General features: G+C 47.8%; 1 protein-coding gene across 1 annotated transcript; it reads left to right on the top strand.

Moving 5' to 3' along the window:
* The first annotated feature begins 579 nt into the window (after positions 1 to 579).
* Positions 580 to 18753, top strand: LOC120990904. Its single transcript, XM_040419791.1, has 3 exons — positions 580 to 1541; positions 9604 to 9987; positions 18737 to 18753. The coding sequence occupies exons 1-3, from the start codon at positions 701 to 703 to the stop codon at positions 18751 to 18753; spliced, it is 1242 nt and encodes a 413-aa protein (XP_040275725.1). The 5' UTR covers positions 580 to 700.
* Positions 18754 to 20265: the final 1512 nt, after the last annotated feature.

Genomic DNA, 20265 nt, shown 5'->3' with positions numbered 1-20265 from the left:
CTGGAACTACTAGCGCTGGAAGAAGCAGGCAGGATCCGAAGCAGCAAAGGCCGTCCAAGATCAGGCGGCTAGAACAACGCCGTAAGGATAGGGAACAGGTAGCAGCTGATCCTTCAGCTGGTCTTTTGGCTGGTCTGGCTGAGGATCCCGGTTGTAGTGACCCGGGGTACAGCGACGATGGGGAACCAGAAGCCCAACCTGTGGAGGCTAACCCATCCGCCAACCCTGTCTCCTCGTACGGCGAAAGCTTGGACGAGGGTGGCAGAGCGTGGTTGGAGGGTAGGAGGAACAAGCGGAGTAAGAAGAAGAAGAAAGGAGAGGGTCGTAAGCCCTCTCTGGAGTGGGACCCATCTGTCCCACTCATCCTTGACCAGAGGCCTAAGGAAGGATCAACTGGGTCCCCTCTGGTGGAAGTCTCTAATCGGTACCAGGCCCTTGACGAGGATCCCCCAACTGCTTCAGCTGGGGGGGAGGAGGGTGTGGTGCCAGAACGCGTGGGGGCCTCCTCGCAGGCTGCCGGGCCCTGTCCTTCGGGGGGTAAATTACCTTCTGGAGGGGGGGCCAAGCCTGGAACCTTGGGCAAAAAGGATGGTATGGATGTCTCTGTATGTTTGAAAAGACAGAAGGAGTGTGATGGTTCAGATGAAAATGCTGATGGTGGTGGGGTGGGGAAAAAGAAGGCTATCTAACTCGATCATCAATGATGGCGGAACTCACCCCGTTGACACTGGCAAGCATTAACGTTGCCAGTATTAAGTCAGACGCAGCTCGTTTCCTGGCCTTTGATTTTTTCAGCCGTATTGAAGCTGATATTTTGTTTTTGCAAGAGACCTGGTTAACAAGTACAACTCTGCTGGCAAAAGCCAAGCGAGAATGGCGGCTAGGTCCGTCTTTCTGGTCTCTTGCGGCCGAGCCACGTAGCGGGGTGGCGGTACTTTTTAAGACCGCCGAAAGAGTGGAATGCAGGAGGATAATCGAGTTAGAAATGGGAAGGTGCCTGATTTTAGATGTCCTCATGGGGAGACAAGAATTGAGACTAATAAACATCTACGGCCCACAGAGTAAGTGGGACCGCAAGTGTCTCCTCATGAGGATTAAGCCTTTTCTTTTTACCAGCCGGCAAGTGATCTTTGGAGGGGACTTCAACAATGTGACGAGGGCCTGTGATAGGGGAGGCTCCAAAGGTGGGCTGGATGCTGATAGCATTGTGTTGTCTAGGATAGTTGAGGATACTCGTCTGGTGGACGCCCATTTACGGCATAAGCCAGACCACGTGGATTTCACCTTTCATCAGGGAAATCGTAGGTCTAGAATAGATAGGTTTTATTTAAAGGAGGAGGCTGTTTTCTCGGCTTTAGAAGCCGTGGAAGTGGAATTCTCCGACCACTGTTTGATTATTTTTTCTTTGAATGTTGCAGAGACTCCCTGTATGGGCAGAGGTATGTGGAAGCTGAATTCATCTCTCCTGGAAGAAGTGACAATAAGACAGTCCTTTGAGGATTTCCTTCAGAGCCAGGAACCCTTGGTGGACCTCTGCAACAGTAAGTCGGAGTGGTGGGAGATATTCAAAAAAAGGACGGCGAGGTTTTTCCGTGAGCTTTCTAACCTCAGGAGCTGGGACAGATACTGTCTGTACCAGGAACTGAGGAAGAAACTTGAAAGACTGGTTTCGACGGGGGGTAGCCGTGAGGATATCTCTCGTGTGAAATCCTTGCTCAAGAGGTGTCAGTACGATAGATACGCCTCTTTGGTAGCTGAAAGGGATTTCGGGAAGTACCGCTCACCCGACCCCTTTGGAAACTGTAAGATGGCAGTAAAAAGTAAATTTGTGGTAGGCCTGGTCGACAGTACGGGTTCCCTGAATAGGTCCAAATCAGGGATCCTGGAGGTCGTCAGGTCTTTCTACTCTCACCTCTTGGGTAGGAAAGAACTAAATCGGGACAGTTTTTCAGCTTTCTTGGCTGAAGCTATTCCCAAGGCAGGAATAGACCCCTCTCTTGATGTTTTGGCAGAACCTATCAGGCAAGAGGAAGTGGGACTGGCCATTGATGGGCTTCGGCCCAAGAAATCGCCAGGTCCGGATGGCTTAACATCCGAGTGGTACAAGGCTTTCAAGGAACAATTAGTTCCTCTCTTGACCGAGGTGTTTAACGAGTGTCTTTCCTCGGGCACTCTGCCAAAGTCAATGGGTAAGTCAGCCCTGATTATTCTGTCAAAGGGTAAAGATCCATCCCGCATTGAGAACTGGAGACCCATATCGCTTCTCAATGTGGACAGGAAGATTCTGGCAAAAATACTTTTCTGCAGATTGGTGAAGTTTGCACCGAGACTTCTTTCTGGGGCTCAGCACTGCTCTGTTCCCGGTCGGAGCGCTTTTAGCGCCGTTCTCAGTGTCCGAGAAGCCGTGGAGCGGGGCAGGGCGGGTGTTTGGAAAGGGTTTCTGTTATCTTTGGACCAGGCGAAGGCTTTTGACCGGGTGAACCATGAGTACCTGTGGTCTGTTCTCTTGTGGTATGGTCTACCAGGGAGGTTTGTAGACTGGTTAAAAACTTTGTACAAAGGGGCGGAGAGTTTCCCGTTGATTAACGGTTGGTCGGGTCGACCTTTTGAGGTGGCTTCTGGTGTCCGCCAGGGATGTCCTTTAAGCCCTTTGCTGTATGTGTTTGCGATTGATCCCTTCATTAGAAGGGTAGATCGTGGACCGTTGGCGGGGGTGGGGATGGAACTGGCGGTGCGGGGGCCATCTCTGAAGGTGGTGGCATACGCCGATGATGTCTCCATTCTTGCCTCCTCGGAGGATGAGGTGAGCTGGGTGATGTCGGAGGTGGACTGCTATTCAGAGGTTTCTGGGTCTCAGATCAACTGGGACAAATGTGAGACTCTCTGGCTGGGGGAAGGGGATCCTGTTTTCGATCTCCAGGGCACTCTTCCAGAACCTCAGAAGTCCGTAAAGATCTTAGGCATCAATTTCGGCCAGGATGGAGATTATCATCAGCAAAATTGGGAGAGTAGACTAAAAGATGTCGCCCAAAAGGTGGACCGTTGGAAGGGATGGTCTTTATCCCTCAGGGAAAGGGTTCACCTGTGCAAAGCCTACCTGATTCCCGTGCTTTTGTATCTAAGCAGTGTTTGTGTTTTGCCAGGGTCTCTCTGGGGTACGGTCTACAGCCTCTTTTTCCAGATGTTGTGGGGAAACAGGCTGAACCTAATCAGGAGAGAGGTTACTTACCGCACAAGGAGACTAGGCGGGTTGGATATGGTCAACCCTGTGGTATTCTTAACAAATACCTTTTTGAAAATTAATATTGCAAACCTCTGGAAAGAGAGGGCTCCTTTGTGGGTAATTTCCTGCAGGGAGTGGTTTCGGCCTTTCTTCCAGGAATGGGAGACAGGAGGGCGAGTGAAAGACCTACGTGCGTCACATGGATATCTTCCGGCTTACGTTGCCCCGGTTCTGAGAATCCTGAGACGGTGGGGTCTGGGGAAGGGAGAGGTGGAGACCATGTCGAGGTTTTCCCTTGACAGGAAGGTTCTATCTTACCTTTTTCAGGCCCCACTGGCCTTGAGGGACTGCCCAAGTCAGGATCTGGAGGGTGGGCTGTCTTTGTTGAATTCAGAAAGGATCCCTAAGAAAGTTTGGGATGTGACTTGGCGCTGCTTCCACGGTAAGCTATATGTAAGGGACAATGTGAAGTGTAGAAACTCTGAGGAAAGGGGTTGTCCCCGGGAGGAGTGTGGTAACCTGCTGGAAACCATGGACCACTTCTTACTTCATTGTCTCTTTAATATAGAGGTATACAAAAGGGTGGGGGCTTCCATCGGTTGGCCTAGGCTGGCCGCCCTGTCCTATGCGGAGTGGGCCTATGGGGCTTTCAAAGACCTTGGTGGGAGGGACCGTCGCACTTTATTCGTAGTTAGTGCAGTGGTTAGGCACCACATCTGGTGTGCACGGTGTCTAGTGTCAACAAAGAGTCACAAAATCCTCCCGGTGGAGACGGTATATAGGAACATCATGGGTGACCTGGTGAAGGTACGCTCTCTTGAGTACGAAAGGTGGGGGGACCCCAAGGCCTCTCGTCTGTGGAGGGGCTTCTGTTTTGGGGTTCCTTAGCTGAGTAGTGCTCTTTTCCTGGTGGTGGGCTGATATAGCACACACATAGGTTTTTGTTTTGTTTTGTAGTAATGCAAGTATGGAAAGGCTTACGGGTACCGAACCATAGCTGGTTTAGGTGTAATAGTATTGGTTTATGGTGTCTATATTGTATTATATAGGTATGTTTTGTATTATGTTAGTGTATGATAATATTATATTATTATATTAGTATTGTTAAGTTTATAGTGGGGTTTTAGTTAGGTTGGGAGGGGGCTGGGAGGGAGGAGGGAGTGTATATATTTTTGTTCTCTATTATATATTATATACATATATAAAAAAAAAAAAAAAAAAAAATTATAAAAAGAAAAAAATAAAGAAAAAAAAATATATATAAAAAAAAAATAAAAAATTGTGTTTTTTTTTGTTTGTTGCAAACTGACTGACCCCAGTCCGACTGGGGAAAGACTAGGACTTCTCAAAGCTCGGGGTTTATCCCCTTGGAACTTTGGGGGTTATCAGTTTGCATATTTGCTGTGGACTGGTGGTGGGTTAGTTAGATTTAGTTCTATAAGTTGTATATAATTTGTATATCATTTGTATATAGTTTGTGTATATAGTCGGTATATAGTTTGTATATAGTTTATGTATATTGTGTATATATTTTATTTTATGGATTTTATGTATACGTGTAAGATGCAAATATGTAAATATGTATAGTATGGGGTTACGAAAGTGTTTTAAGTGTGAATAGTATTGTAGGTTCTAGTGGGGTGGTGGACTGGTCGGGATGGGTTTAGTCATGTGTTTCGTTTCTGTGTATAGATATTGTTATGGCCTTTTGTTATTTATTTACAAATTAAAAGAGTCCATATATACAGAATAATAGCAGATACTGAGAATTATACCCAGTACACAGGACAAGACAAGTGGTACTGTGCAGTGTCCATTTATACAGAATATGATCAAATACAGATAGTTTCACCTAAAATACAAGACAAGAGAATTGGTACTGTGCAGTGTCCATATATACAGAATAAGAGCAGATACTCAGAATTACACCCAGTATACAGGACAGGAGAAGTGGTGGGAGGAGTTGCTGTTCCTTCCTGTTCCTGTTTCCTGTTTCCTGTTGTTTGTGGGTGTGTGAGGTCCGGGAGGCTTACCAGCGCTTTGTTTGCCGGAGGAATTGCTACCCTTTCCCCAGGGGGTGGCAGTTTCTCCCGGTATGGATCCCCGGGCCTCCGGCTGCCGGCGTTCATCACCACGTGTCGGCAGCCGTGGCGGAGATGCGCGAGTGGAGAGGAGGGCCTCCAGGACTGTAGACCTGGGCTTAGATACCTCGACGCTACTGGAGGTGGACGACGACGCGGATGTGAAGATTCCGCAGCAAGCGGCCGCAAGGTCGCAGGTAATGGAGGGCAGCCCCGCAAGTGCCGCGGGCAGGAGGGGCCCTGCTACTAGGAGCGGCCGCGATCCCTGCAGTGAGCCCAATGGAGTGCCAGGTGAGGTCCGGAGGGGTCCCAGGAGAGCAGCCAGCTTGGGATCCTCTCTGGACATTTTGAGTCAGCACCCAAGAAAACAGGATGCTGTGGAAAGGCCCGCTGCTGCACAAGCAGCGGGTGGAAACATGAAAAGTGCAGTGGCTGGACAAGCTGCCGGACGGACCGTTGGACGGGATACAGGGAAGGCTGTGGAGAAGGTGACGAGGCCAGAGGCTGAGGTAGGTGATTCAGCATGTGGTGTGTCTGTGTCGGTGCCTCAGCCCGGCAACAAAGTTACTGTAAAGAAGCATGGTGTCGGGGGTTCTTCCTGCCCAGCGGTTGAGAGACTGCATAATTGGGGTACTTTGGGCCCTAAGGAGTCTCCAAAAACCTTTTCCTCCCGGGTAGCATATTTCCTGAACATGCATGAGGAGGTCAAGAGGGAATTAAAAAGACTGAATGTGGAATTTAAAAATGTACAAATGCAACTTAAAATGGCACCTAAGACAAAGAAGGCAATCCTCTCCTCCAGACTGGTGAGGTTGGAGGAGATAATCGCGGTTTTTGAGGAGAAGAGGGCCGCCATTGTGGAAAATGGCGGCCCATTCTTGGAGAAATTCAGGAATGACTGCAGGTTTCAGGGTATGTCTGGACTGTCTGGTACGCCTGGCCCCAGTTTGTCAGGGCAGCAGGCTGGAAGCCAGGGGAAGGTGGTACCAGGAACACAGGATTCGGAGGCGGACTCTCTGCCTTGTGGCCAGGGGGACCCCTCAGACCTGATTGCGGCCGCCTCCGGGGATGAAAGCGGGTCTGGGGGAAGGCTAATGCTGGAAGTCAGGCAGCTGGAGTCCCCGGTGGGCAGACTGTATTTTGGGGATGAGGAGGTCCCTGAGGATGAGCTGGTGAAAATCAGAAAGAAGAAAAATAAAACTGTAACGGAAGAAGTGCTTCAATTTGTGCCTTTTGAATCCGCTGCTGTGCCCAGCCCGGTTCCTGTAGTGGAATCGGGTCAAACAGTGCGGGAGATTAATTCTAAGATGGTGACGGGAGGTGCCCCCCCTTCCTGTAGTGGTAGGGTGGTCACAGGAAGCGCAGGGGGTAAAACCCCAAACAGTGTGGCGGACAAGGATGTGGTGATTGTGGACAAGGTTCAAGGTGGTGGTGCTGAGAAAGAGGATGTAAAGACTTTGGAACCTGGAGAGAACACTATGGTCGATTATCCCAGGACTGTACGGGCCGTGGGGGGTGCGGGAGATGGGGAGTCCCCTGCGGGTTTTGCGGGGGGCTCCTCAGGGCCCGCCCCCAGTGATTCTCCGGTCTCTTTAGGGAACCCGACCAGTCCAGGGGGAGTGAAAGGTGATGCAAATGTGGTTGTTAATAGGATTGTGGGTAATAATGTGCAGGTGGCGGTGGGGGTGAATGAGAACGTAGACGAGGTTATAAATGAGGATACAAATGAATTGGTGAATGGGATTGTGGATGAGGAAGAAATTGAGATGGTGGATGAGGAAGCTTTGATTGAGGAGTATATTGCGGATACGGAAGTGGATGAAGAGGAGGAAGTTATGCGGAAGGAAGCAATGAGGAAGGATGTGAGAGAGAGGATGGCAAAAACAAAGACGTATGCGGGTGTTGTTTCGGGTGACTTTTTGCCCAAGGTTTCGGGCGGGGGTGACTTGCAACGGCGCCTCCTGGAGGCCCTAAAAAAAGGCCCGGGGACTTCCATACAGGTAGAGGGAGGGTCGGTTGACCTGGCTTTCTGGACAGAAAGGCATGGTTTTAGGGCCTTCCGAGAACAAAGGAGGGGTGAGATCGTATGGACTCACCCCACACCGGGGAGGGACCGTAGGAATGTGGCCCGTCTCTATTGGAGGAGTAAGGAAGCAGCAGTTCCTTCTAGGAAGACTGTTGTGGAACTTCTCCTGGGGGCGGGGTTTGTCGCGAATGACATCTTTGCGCTCATACATCCCTACGGCACCGCTATGTTCGACGTCAGCTTTGTTAGGCCGGAGGGTTTGGAGCTTTTCTGGTCTAAATATGAGCTGATGAAGAACAACCCGGAGTGGCGGGGTTTTGCCGTCGAGGCCATCACCCGCCAATCGACTGTGAAGACAGTGACCGTTTTGACCTGTAATGAATCACTGTCTAGTGTAGACATCATGACTTGGCTCAGTCGATATGGTAGGGTGGGGCAGTTCCCCGCCAAGGTGCTCGATGAGCATGGCATCTGGTCAGGTGCCTGGACCTTCAGCGTGGAGCTGTTTGATCGGGGCAATTCTGTTGCTCATATTCCCTCCTCTGCCTTCATAGGAAGGGATAGGATTATGGTGTTCTATAGGGGCCAGCCAAAGGTCTGTCACAAGTGCGGCAGTCCCACCCACTTCAGCGCACAATGCGATGTTCGCATGTGTGCGAAGTGTGGGGACACTGGTCATCTTGCCGCATCTTGTAGGCGGATCCGGTGCAACCTCTGTGGGGACCTAGGTCACCCGTTTAGTCGCTGTCCGCTTGCCTTCGCCAACAGGGTTCAGGGCCGGGCTCAAGATCAGGCAGGCACTAGCCGCGAGGCTGGGTCTGTGGTTGGGGAGGAGCCTGCTGCCGGGACTGAATCAGTTGGTGAGGGGACAAGCGCTGGAACTACTAGCGCTGGAAGAAGCAGGCAGGATCCGAAGAAGCAAAGGCCGTCCAAGATCAGGCGGCTAGAACAACGCCGTAAGGATAGGGAACAGGTAGCAGCTGATCCTTCAGCTGGTCTTTTGGCTGGTCTGGCTGAGGATCCCGGTTGTAGTGACCCGGGGTACAGCGACGATGGGGAACCAGAAGCCCAACCTGTGGAGGCTAACCCATCCGCCAACCCTGTCTCCTCGTACGGCGAAAGCTTGGACGAGGGTGGCAGAGCGGGGTTGGAGGGTAGGAGGAACAAGCGGAGTAAGAAGAAGAAGAAAGGAGAGGGTCGTAAGCCCTCTCTGGAGTGGGACCCATCTGTCCCACTCATCCTTGACCAGAGGCCTAAGGAAGGATCAACTGGGTCTCCTCTGGTGGAAGTCTCTAATCGGTACCAGGCCCTTGACGAGGATCCCCCAACTGCTTCAGCTGGGGGGGAGGAGGGTGTGGTGCCAGAACGCGTGGGGGCCTCCTCGCAGGCTGCCGGGCCCTGTCCTTCGGGGGGTAAATTACCTTCTGGAGGGGGGGCCAAGCCTGGAACCTTGGGCAAAAAGGATGGTATGGATGTCTCTGTATGTTTGAAAAGACAGAAGGAGTGTGATGGTTCAGATGAAAATGCTGATGGTGGTGGGGTGGGGAAAAAGAAGGCTATCTAACTCGATCATCAATGATGGCGGAACTCACCCCGTTGACACTGGCAAGCATTAACGTTGCCAGTATTAAGTCAGACGCAGCTCGTTTCCTGGCCTTTGATTTTTTCAGCCGTATTGAAGCTGATATTTTGTTTTTGCAAGAGACCTGGTTAACAAGCCAAGCGAGAATGGCTGCTAGGTCCGTCTTTCTGGTCTCTTGCGGCCGAGCCACGTAGCGGGGTGGCGGTACTTTTTAAGACCGCCGAAAGAGTGGAATGCAGGAGGATAATCGAGTTAGAAATGGGAAGGTGCCTGATTTTAGATGTCCTCATGGGGAGACAAGAATTGAGACTAATAAACATCTACGGCCCACAGAGTAAGTGGGACCGCAAGTGTCTCCTCATGAGGATTAAGCCTTTTCTTTTTACCAGCCGGCAAGTGATCTTTGGAGGGGACTTCAACAATGTGACGAGGGCCTGTGATAGGGGAGGCTCCAAAGGTGGGCTGGATGCTGATAGCATTGTGTTGTCTAGGATAGTTGAGGATACTCGTCTGGTGGACGCCCATTTACGGCATAAGCCAGACCACGTGGATTTCACCTTTCATCAGGGAAATCGTAGGTCTAGAATAGATAGGTTTTATTTAAAGGAGGAGGCTGTTTTCTCGGCTTTAGAAGCCGTGGAAGTGGAATTCTCCGACCACTGTTTGATTATTTTTTCTTTGAATGTTGCAGAGACTCCCTGTATGGGCAGAGGTATGTGGAAGCTGAATTCATCTCTCCTGGAAGAAGTGACAATAAGACAGTCCTTTGAGGATTTCCTTCAGAGCCAGGAACCCTTGGTGGACCTCTGCAACAGTAAGTCGGAGTGGTGGGAGATATTCAAAAAAAGGACAGCGAGGTTTTTCCGTGAGCTTTCTAACCTCAGGAGCTGGGACAGATACTGTCTGTACCAGGAACTGAGGAAGAAACTTGAAAGACTGGTTTCGACGGGGGGTAGCCGTGAGGATATCTCTCGTGTGAAATCCTTGCTCAAGAGGTGTCAGTACGATAGATACGCCTCTTTGGTAGCTGAAAGGGATTTCGGGAAGTACCGCTCACCCGACCCCTTTGGAAACTGTAAGATGGCAGTAAAAAGTAAATTTGTGGTAGGCCTGGTCGACAGTACGGGTTCCCTGAATAGGTCCAAATCAGGGATCCTGGAGGTCGTCAGGTCTTTCTACTCTCACCTCTTGGGTAGGAAAGAACTAAATCGGGACAGTTTTTCAGCTTTCTTGGCTGAAGCTATTCCCAAGGCAGGAATAGACCCCTCTCTTGATGTTTTGGCAGAACCTATCAGGCAAGAGGAAGTGGGACTGGCCATTGATGGGCTTAGGCCCAAGAAATCGCCAGGTCCGGATGGCTTAACATCCGAGTGGTACAAGGCTTTCAAGGAACAATTAGTTCCTCTCTTGACCGAGGTGTTTAACGAGTGTCTTTCCTCGGGCACTCTGCCAAAGTCAATGGGTAAGTCAGCCCTGATTATTCTGTCAAAGGGTAAAGATCCATCCCGCATTGAGAACTGGAGACCCATATCGCTTCTCAATGTGGACAGGAAGATTCTGGCAAAAATACTTTTCTGCAGATTGGTGAAGTTTGCACCGAGACTTCTTTCTGGGGCTCAGCACTGCTCTGTTCCCGGTCGGAGCGCTTTTAGCGCCGTTCTCAGTGTCCGAGAAGCCGTGGAGCGGGGCAGGGCGGGTGTTTGGAAAGGGTTTCTGTTATCTTTGGACCAGGCGAAGGCTTTTGACCGGGTGAACCATGAGTACCTGTGGTCTGTTCTCTTGTGGTATGGTCTACCAGGGAGGTTTGTAGACTGGTTAAAAACTTTGTACAAAGGGGCGGAGAGTTTCCCGTTGATTAACGGTTGGTCGGGTCGACCTTTTGAGGTGGCTTCTGGTGTCCGCCAGGGATGCCCTTTAAGCCCTTTGCTGTATGTGTTTGCGATTGATCCCTTCATTAGAAGGGTAGATCGTGGACCGTTGGCGGGGGTGGGGATGGAACTGGCGGTGCGGGGGCCATCTCTGAAGGTGGTGGCATACGCCGATGATGTCTCCATTCTTGCCTCCTCGGAGGATGAGGTGAGCTGGGTGATGTCGGAGGTGGACTGCTATTCAGAGGTTTCTGGGTCTCAGATCAACTGGGACAAATGTGAGACTCTCTGGCTGGGGGAAGGGGATCCTGTTTTCGATCTCCAGGGCACTCTTCCAGAACCTCAGAAGTCTGTAAAGATCTTAGGCATCAATTTCGGCCAGGATGGAGATTATCATCAGCAAAATTGGGAGAGTAGACTAAAAGATGTCGCCCAAAAGGTGGACCGTTGGAAGGGATGGTCTTTATCCCTCAGGGAAAGGGTTCACCTGTGCAAAGCCTACCTGATTCCCGTGCTTTTGTATCTAAGCAGTGTTTGTGTTTTGCCAGGGTCTCTCTGGGGTACGGTCTACAGCCTCTTTTTCCAGATGTTGTGGGGAAACAGGCTGAACCTAATCAGGAGAGAGGTTACTTACCGCACAAGGAGACTAGGCGGGTTGGATATGGTCAACCCTGTGGTATTCTTAACAAATACCTTTTTGAAAATTAATATTGCAAACCTCTGGAAAGAGAGGGCTCCTTTGTGGGTAATTTCCTGTAGGGAGTGGTTTCGGCCTTTCTTCCAGGAATGGGAGACAGGAGGGCGAGTGAAAGACCTACGTGCGTCACATGGATATCTTCCGGCTTACGTTGCCCCGGTTCTGAGAATCCTGAGACGGTGGGGTCTGGGGAAGGGAGAGGTGGAGACCATGTCGAGGTTTTCCCTTGACAGGAAGGTTCTATCTTACCTTTTTCAGGCCCCACTGGCCTTGAGGGACTGCCCAAGTCAGGATCTGGAGGGTGGGCTGTCTTTGTTGAATTCAGAAAGGATCCCTAAGAAAGTTTGGGATGTGACTTGGCGCTGCTTCCACGGTAAGCTATATGTAAGGGACAATGTGAAGTGTAGAAACTCTGAGGAAAGGGGTTGTCCCCGGGAGGAGTGTGGTAACCTGCTGGAAACCATGGACCACTTCTTACTTCATTGTCTCTTTAATATAGAGGTATACAAAAGGGTGGGGGCTTCCATCGGTTGGCCTAGGCTGGCCGCCCTGTCCTATGCGGAGTGGGCCTATGGGGCTTTCAAAGACCTTGGTGGGAGGGACCGTCGCACTTTATTCGTAGTTAGTGCAGTGGTTAGGCACCACATCTGGTGTGCACGGTGTCTAGTGTCAACAAAGAGTCACAAAATCCTCCCGGTGGAGACGGTATATAGGAACATCATGGGTGACCTGGTGAAGGTACGCTCTCTTGAGTACGAAAGGTGGGGGGACCCCAAGGCCTCTCGTCTGTGGAGGGGCTTCTGTTTTGGGGTTCCTTAGCTGAGTAGTGCTCTTTTCCTGGTGGTGGGCTGATATAGCACACACATAGGTTTTTGTTTTGTTTTGTAGTAATGCAAGTATGGAAAGGCTTACGGGTACCGAACCATAGCTGGTTTAGGTGTAATAGTATTGGTTTATGGTGTCTATATTGTATTATATAGGTATGTTTTGTATTATGTTAGTGTATGATAATATTATATTATTATATTAGTATTGTTAAGTTTATAGTGGGGTTTAGTTAGGTTGGGAGGGGGCTGGGAGGGAGGAGGGAGTGTATATATTTTTGTTTTCTATTATATATTATATACATATATAAAAATAAAAAAATAAAAATTATAAAAAGAACAAAATAAAGAAAAAAAAAAATATATATATATATAAAAAAAAAAAAATTGTGTTTTTTTTGTTTGTTGCAAACTGACTGACCCCAGTCCGACTGGGGAAAGACTAGGACTTCTCAAAGCTCGGGGTTTATCCCCTTGGAACTTTGGGGGTTATCAGTTTGCATATTTGCTGTGGACTGGTGGTGGGTTAGTTAGATTTAGTTCTATAAGTTGTATATAATTTGTATATCATTTGTATATAGTTTGTGTATATAGTCGTTATATAGTTTGTATATAGTTTATGTATATTGTGTATATATTTTATTTTATGGATTTTATGTATACGTGTAAGATGCAAATATGTAAATATGTATAGTATGGGGTTACGAAAGTGTTTTAAGTGTGAATAGTATTGTAGGTTCTAGTGGGGTGGTGGACTGGTCGGGATGGGTTTAGTCATGTGTTTCGTTTCTGTGTATAGATATTGTTATGGCCTTTTGTTATTTATTTACAAATTAAAAGAGTCCATATATACAGAATAAGAGCAGATACTCAGAATTACACCCAGTACACAGGACAAGAGAAGTGGTACTGTGCAGTGTCCATATATACAGAATAAGAGCAGATACTGAGAATTACACCCAGTATACAGGGCAAGAGAAGTAGTACTGTGCAGTGTCCATATATATAGAATAAGAGCAGATACTGAGAATTACACCCAGTATACAGGGCAAGAGAAGTGGTACTGTGCAGTGACCATATATACAGAATAGGATCAGATACTCAGAATTACATCCAGTATACAGGACAAGAGGTGTTACTGTGCAGTGTCTATTCTGGTCCGTCAGCAGAACATAAAGGGGAAAAAATGAATCCTGTAAAAAAAAAAACGGATCCTAAGCATCCATTATGCACATTTTGCATCTGTTTTAGCCATTTCCCTCAGGGACTGTTCTCTCAAAAGGAATGATGCTTTTCTTGGAACTAAACTAGCATCTGCCCTGAATGGCAGGAAGAGCTAAATTGAAGTGGGTGATGCAATACTAACAACTGCCTCAGAGTGTAAAACTAGTTCCCTCTGCTGAGTCAGGGCCACCTATAGACAGCTTTTGGGAAAACATACAACGCATAATACAAAGTATTAATAGTTTTGGTAATGTATCATATTAATACTTCGTAGGGCCCTGGTTCTAAGGTACTGCAAAGAGTACACTCTTCATTCCCTAGGAGCACTCCCTGGTATTGGGGTTCCTGTCTGATGGTGGTTGGGGAGCCCTTGATGGTAGATAGTTGGCAGGCTGCATGGCGAGAGGACAAATTCAGTTGGACAGTGGATGGATGATGGGGTCAATAATCAGGCCCATTGGTTGAAATAAAGTCTTTTTTTCAGTGAATAAATGATGGTAGTCCTAGAATATACAGCAGTAGAAGACACAGTTACAAAGTATATCCCAGTATTATCTTCTCCCAATAGCTGTGTATTGGCAGCAACTATCATGGTAATTGTAGTACTCCATGACCTAGTGTGAAGGGTGTTTTAGCAATGTCCCTCTCACTGCAGTAAACTCTGCCTTAAAGAGGACCTTTCACCGATTATTACCCTATGAACTAACTATACAGACATGTGGAGCGGCGCCCGGGGATCTCACTGCACTTACTATTATCCCTGGGCGCCGCTCCGTTCTCCTGCTATGTCCTCCGGTATCTCCGTTCCCTAAGTTATGGTAGGCGGAGTCTGCCCTTGTTCTTCTGTAGTGCTGGCCAATCGCATTGCAGAGCTCACAGCCTGGGAGAAAATAACCTCCCAGGCTGTGAGCTCTGCGCTGCGATTGGCCAGCGCTAGAGCAGAACAAGGGCAGACTCCGCCTACCATAACTTAGGGACTGGAATCTCTGCCTACTATAACTTAGTGAGCGGAGATACCGGAGGGCATAGCAGGAGAACGGAGCGGCGCCCAGGGATAATAGTAAGTGCAGTGAGATCCCCGGGCGCCGCTCCACATGTCTGTATAGTTAGTTCATAGGGTTATAATCGGTGAAAGGTCCTCTTTAAGCAGCAAACCTTAGTGTCTGACTCCAGTGCTCGGCCATGCGGATATTGGACCTTCTTGGTTCTTTCCTCCCTCTCTATTTCTGAAGTACTGCAAAGTAGAGACAGCTTACTTCATGCAAATATCATGAGAGACAGTGATTCTCTGGAACTCAGGCCTAGTACTCTGACGAGTGAGCACATATGATATATCTATGGCTTCCTCTCACTTCTTCAGCTAACACTAGAGTGAGCTAGATGCAGACCTAGGTCCATCTCCCAGCCTCCTACTGAGGCAAAGTAAGAATTATTAACCCTGACCGAGCTACAGCAAACTATATTGTGTTGTACAATGCATTAAATACCATAAAATTGCATTTAAATAACAATAACCAATTAGAAAGTACCCTATTCTGGAGTACTGCAGAAACATTACATTTTAAATTTTGCATAACCCCTTCAGTAACTATCATATTGGTAGTAGCATGTAAGAGGGTTGGAAATCAGCTTTGAACCTTTTACAAATAAGACCATATTCCTTACAGTAACTGTTGCTGTGGGTTACTGCTTGACCCTCTTTTGGCAGCAATAGCACCTACAATATTTATTTACTCAGTTTGCACTATGTTGAAAAATATGGCACATGATGCAGTTCAAAGTGAATGTTTATAGATTGCTAGGCTGGTCATTTCCTGAATTGTATAGTGCTGTGGCATATATTGGCGCTATATAAATAAAGATTATTAATATTTTTTTTTTTGGTGGGGCCAAGGTATCTCAGTCCGACACTGGGTAGTATCTAATAATAGCAATAATCATAATAATCTTTATTTATACAGGGAGTGCAGAATTATTAGGCAAGTTGTATTTTTGAGGATTAATTTTATTATTGAACAACAACCATGTTCTCAATGAACCCAAAAAACTCATTAATATCAAAGCTGAATATTTTTGGAAGTAGTTTTTAGTTTGTTTTTAGTTTTAGCTATTTTAGGGGGATATCTGTGTGTGCAGGTGACTATTACTGTGCATAATTATTAGGCAACTTAACAAAAAACAAATATATACCCATTTCAATTATTTATTTTTACCAGTGAAACCAATATAACATCTCAACATTCACAAATATACATTTCTGACATTCAAAAACAAAACAAAAACAAATCAGTGACCAATATAGCTACCTTTCTTTGCAAGGACACGCAAAAGCCTGCCATCCATGGATTCTGTCAGTGTTTTGATCTGTTCACCATCAACATTGCGTGCAGCAACAACCACAGCCTCCCAGACACTGTTCAGAGAGGTGTACTGTTTTCCCTCCTTGTAAATCTCACATTTGATGATGGACCACAGGTTCTCAATGGGGTTCAGATCAGGTGAACAAGGAGGCCATGTCATTAGATTTTCTTCTTTTATACCCTTTCTTGCCAGCCACGCTGTGGAGTACTTGGACGCGTGTGATGGAGCATTGTCCTGCATGAAAATCATGTTTTTCTTGAAGGATGCAGACTTCTTCCTGTACCACTGCTTGAAGAAGGTGTCTTCCAGAAACTGGCAGTAGGACTGGGAGTTGAGCTTGACTCCATCCTCAACCCGAAAAGGCCCCACAAGCTCATCTTTGATGATACCAGCCCAAACCAGTACTCCACCTCCACCTTGCTGGCGTCTGAGTCGGACTGGAGCTCTCTGCCCTTTACCAATCCAGCCACGGGCCCATCCATCTGGCCCATCAAGACTCACTCTCATTTTATCAGTCCATAAAACCTTAGAAAAATCAGTCTTGAGATATTTCTTGGCCCAGTCTTGACGTTTCAGCTTGTGTGTCTTGTTCAGTGGTGGTCGTCTTTCAGCCTTTCTTACCTTGGCCATGTCTCTGAGTATTGCACACCTTGTGCTTTTGGGCACTCCAGTGATGTTGCAGCTCTGAAATATGGCCAAACTCGTGGCAAGTGGCATCTTGGCATCTGCACGCTTGACTTTTCCCAGTTCATGGGCAGTTATTTTGCGCCTTGGTTTTTCCACACGCTTCTTGCGACCCTGTTGACTATTTTGAATGAAACGCTTAATTGTTCGATGATCACGCTTCAGAAGCTTTGCAATTTTAAGAGTGCTGCATCCCTCTGCAAGATATCTCACTATTTTTGACTTTTCTGAGCCTGTCAAGTCCTTCTTTTGACCCATTTTGCCAAAGGAAAGGAAGTTGCCTAATAATTATGCACACCTAATATAGGGTGTTGATGTCATTAGACCACACCCCTTCTCATTACAGAGATGCACATCACCTAATATGCTTAATTGGTAGTAGGCTTTCGAGCCTATACAGCTTGGAGTAAGACAACATGCATAAAGAGGATGATGTGGTCAAAATACTCATTTGCCTAATAATTCTGCACGCAGTGTATAGCGCCACTGTATTTAACAGCGCTTTACAATTCGAGGGTACAATTTTCATTTATCACTGTTAGAACATACCCATAAAATAAGCCGTAGCAGGGTTGCTTCTTATATGCTCAATATAAGACATACCCCGAAAATAAGCCATAGTGATGGGCGTGGCTATGTCCTGGCGCAGAGCGGTAAAGAAGACGCGGGCAGCCCTTCTCATCTGCTGCATCATGACAGCCGCTGTAGGTGCGGTCTCATCTGCCCCACATCTGTAGGTGACGGGAGAGGTGCGGGCAGCCCCATCAACACGGTCGGCTCCCCCTGTCAGGTCCCGGTCGTTCTGTGCACAGCAAGCTGAGAGAGAAAGTAAGTCTCCTCAGCATCAGTGTGCAGATTGGACCCAGTTCTCACTGGATCCCTGATAAATAAGCCATAAGACATCCCCTGAAAATAACTGATATGAAATAAGGCTACAGCACCTCAAGGATTAGCTAGGGCAACGGAAGCAGAATACCACAGAGGAGTTCAAACTTGAGATGAGGGGTAAAAAAACAAAAAAAAAAACCTAGTCTGTGCCTCTTAGAAGAAACAAAGGCCTGTAGAAGAGACAGGCTTACAGAGTGCTATACTTTGTATGATATGGAATTCCTCCTGCAGGTTTGTGGTGGTCTGCCCCCTGCTTAGTGGGCCCGGCCGCCAGAGTAGTGCTGCTCCGTCCACTCCATGGAGATTAAGGCCTGTATCCTGTCTGCATCCTGCTACTCTGCCCATAATAGGCCATGCACATTTCCTTTTTTTCTTAAAGGGTCAATGCACAAATCCTAATCTTCTCCAGCCTATGACTGTCCCAACCTGTATGAGGTTTTCAATAGCTTCTAATTGTATAGCCTCCTACAAAGGTGTTCGGGTTGTCTTGTTTGCTATCCCATGTTTCAACTTTTGCCTGTCTCCAGATTTGACCCTTCGCTGCCTGACCTGACCTCTGCTTAATCTCCGTACTGACCCTAAGCAGAGCTGCCTGCTTTGACCCTCGGCCTAACTTTAGACTGCACAATCTCTGCCTGCCCTGACCTTGGCTTGTTTCCTGAATACAGATTTGACTGACCCATCAGTTTTTCTCATCGGTAACTCTTTATCCCTGTGCTTCAGCAGTCTACTGAACAGAGACTACTACAAGAGGTAGTGGCCCGATTCCTGTATAGTGCTTAAAGGGTGAAGACAAGTAGTAAACCAAAGTCATATCTATTCTGTAGATACAACTGATTTTTTTGCTTTATAACAGTTATATTTGTCTGTTGAGACTTAAGGAGACATTATACCTAATTATCACATTGTATCTAACTAAGCCTGTGTCCCCATTGAAGGACTGTAACCATTAAGCCTGTCAAAGACTGTTGTAACTGTAATATTGTCACTCCATGTGAGTCAAGTAAAGACCGCGTTTAAGGTACAGCTATGGCTGTCTGATTCCTTTTGCAATCCTAGAGTGGGGAGTCATGCATACCACTCAGGGTCAAAAAGATCCATTCTGTATGGGTCTGACATCCCTTTCAAGCATACCCAAAGCCTTAGGAGCCATAAGTAAACATGGTTCCAAAAGTAAAACTAAGGGTATATTCCATAATGACAACTATAAACAGCATGCTAATTTGAGACAAGGAACGGTTATTATTTTTTCTGTTAACCTTTGATTTGTTCTTTCAGGCTCTGCATTCAAGTGAATGCTGAAAACACAGTTAGTATACAGTGCAATTCTAAAAGTTATTCTCTGGGCTAAAGCATAGGACATATCTTTCTGCAAATAAAAGACATGCAGTTTGGGTACAACACAACAGGACACTTTAATATAATGATTTTCCGCAAGAATAGGCATTTCTATATAGCGCATACCCTGTGCGTTTTGCAAAATGCAGAACGCAGGCGGCCAGTATCTGTGTTTTGTGGATCCGCAATTTGCAGACCGCAAAACACTTATGGCCGTCTGAATGAAATACTGAGCTAATGAATTACTCAGATGTGTAACAGTCCAACCATGGGTTTAACTTACCCGAAAGCATAGATCCCTTGGGTAGTGACACCCCTAACACCCCTTGTTTTTGATTTGGAGAACATTGTTACAGGACACATTTGCTACATATTGTGTGAAACTGATAACCTTTAAAAGGAAAACCATAAGTATAAATAAAGTGAAGCCTAAATAAAATATAATGCTCCCTGTACCAACTGTGCAGTGGCGTCGCTACAGGGGGGCAATTGCAGGTCATTCCTTGCCCCCCCCCCCCCGGGTGCCCATCCCGCTGATTCGCTGCTGCACCCGGCCGCCCGCACTACTGAGTGATTCACAACACAGACAACATACACAGACATGACAGATGGGGGTGGGGGCGGCGTTCGGACCCAGCGGAGGCAGAGCGTGCAGGCAGCCGCAGAGTTGACGTCACCACGTAAAGCTGCGTGTCTGCCCGCCCGCGCGAACGCTTGCTTCTGTTCTGCAGCTCTGCTACTGCGTCTTCTAGTGTCAGTGAGCCTGTCTGTGCCCAGCCCAGGCCCCAGCTTCGGACAGGAGAGGAGGACTGTGTGTGGCAACTTCCCAAGAACTCTGCCTGGCTCTGCCCTGACCGGCCCCTGGGCAAGCTAAGAAAAACAAAGTAAGAATAAAAAGTTTTTAAAAAAAGTATGTACCCCCACTACCTCACCTCATGGCATGCCTGCTTGCGCCCAGCCCCTCCTCAACCCTGATGCCCCTATAACTTAGGGGTATCAGGGTACATTATACAGGGGTAATATAACTAAGGACCCCTGTATAATGTCCCCTGATAGCACTTATTCCTCCTCAGTTATATTACCCTTGTATAATGTACCCTGATACCCCTTAGTTATAATATTACCCGCTGCCACCAATGATGGGGGGGGTGATTTTAATTAGGGGGGGGAGAGGGGAGGCCGCACTGGCCACCAATGAATTTAATACTGGGGAGGGAGGGGGGGCCGCACTGGCCACCAATGAATTTAATACTGGGGAGGGAGGGGGGGGCCGCACTGGCCACCAATGAATTTAATACTGGGGAGGGAGGGGGGGCCGCACTGGCCACCAATGAATTTAATACTGGGGAGGGATGGCGGCCGCACTGGCCACCAATGAATTTAATACTGGGGAGGGAGGGAGGGGGGGCCGCACTGGCCACCAATGAATTTAATACTGGGGAGGGAGGGGCGTCTGGCCCGTGCTGCCT

This window comes from Bufo bufo, chromosome 2, assembly GCF_905171765.1.
Source record: "Bufo bufo chromosome 2, aBufBuf1.1, whole genome shotgun sequence".
Lineage (NCBI taxonomy): Eukaryota > Metazoa > Chordata > Amphibia > Anura > Bufonidae > Bufo > Bufo bufo.
The sequence above is the reverse complement of the archived record's forward strand: the minus strand, read 5'-3'. Positions and strand labels throughout refer to the sequence as shown.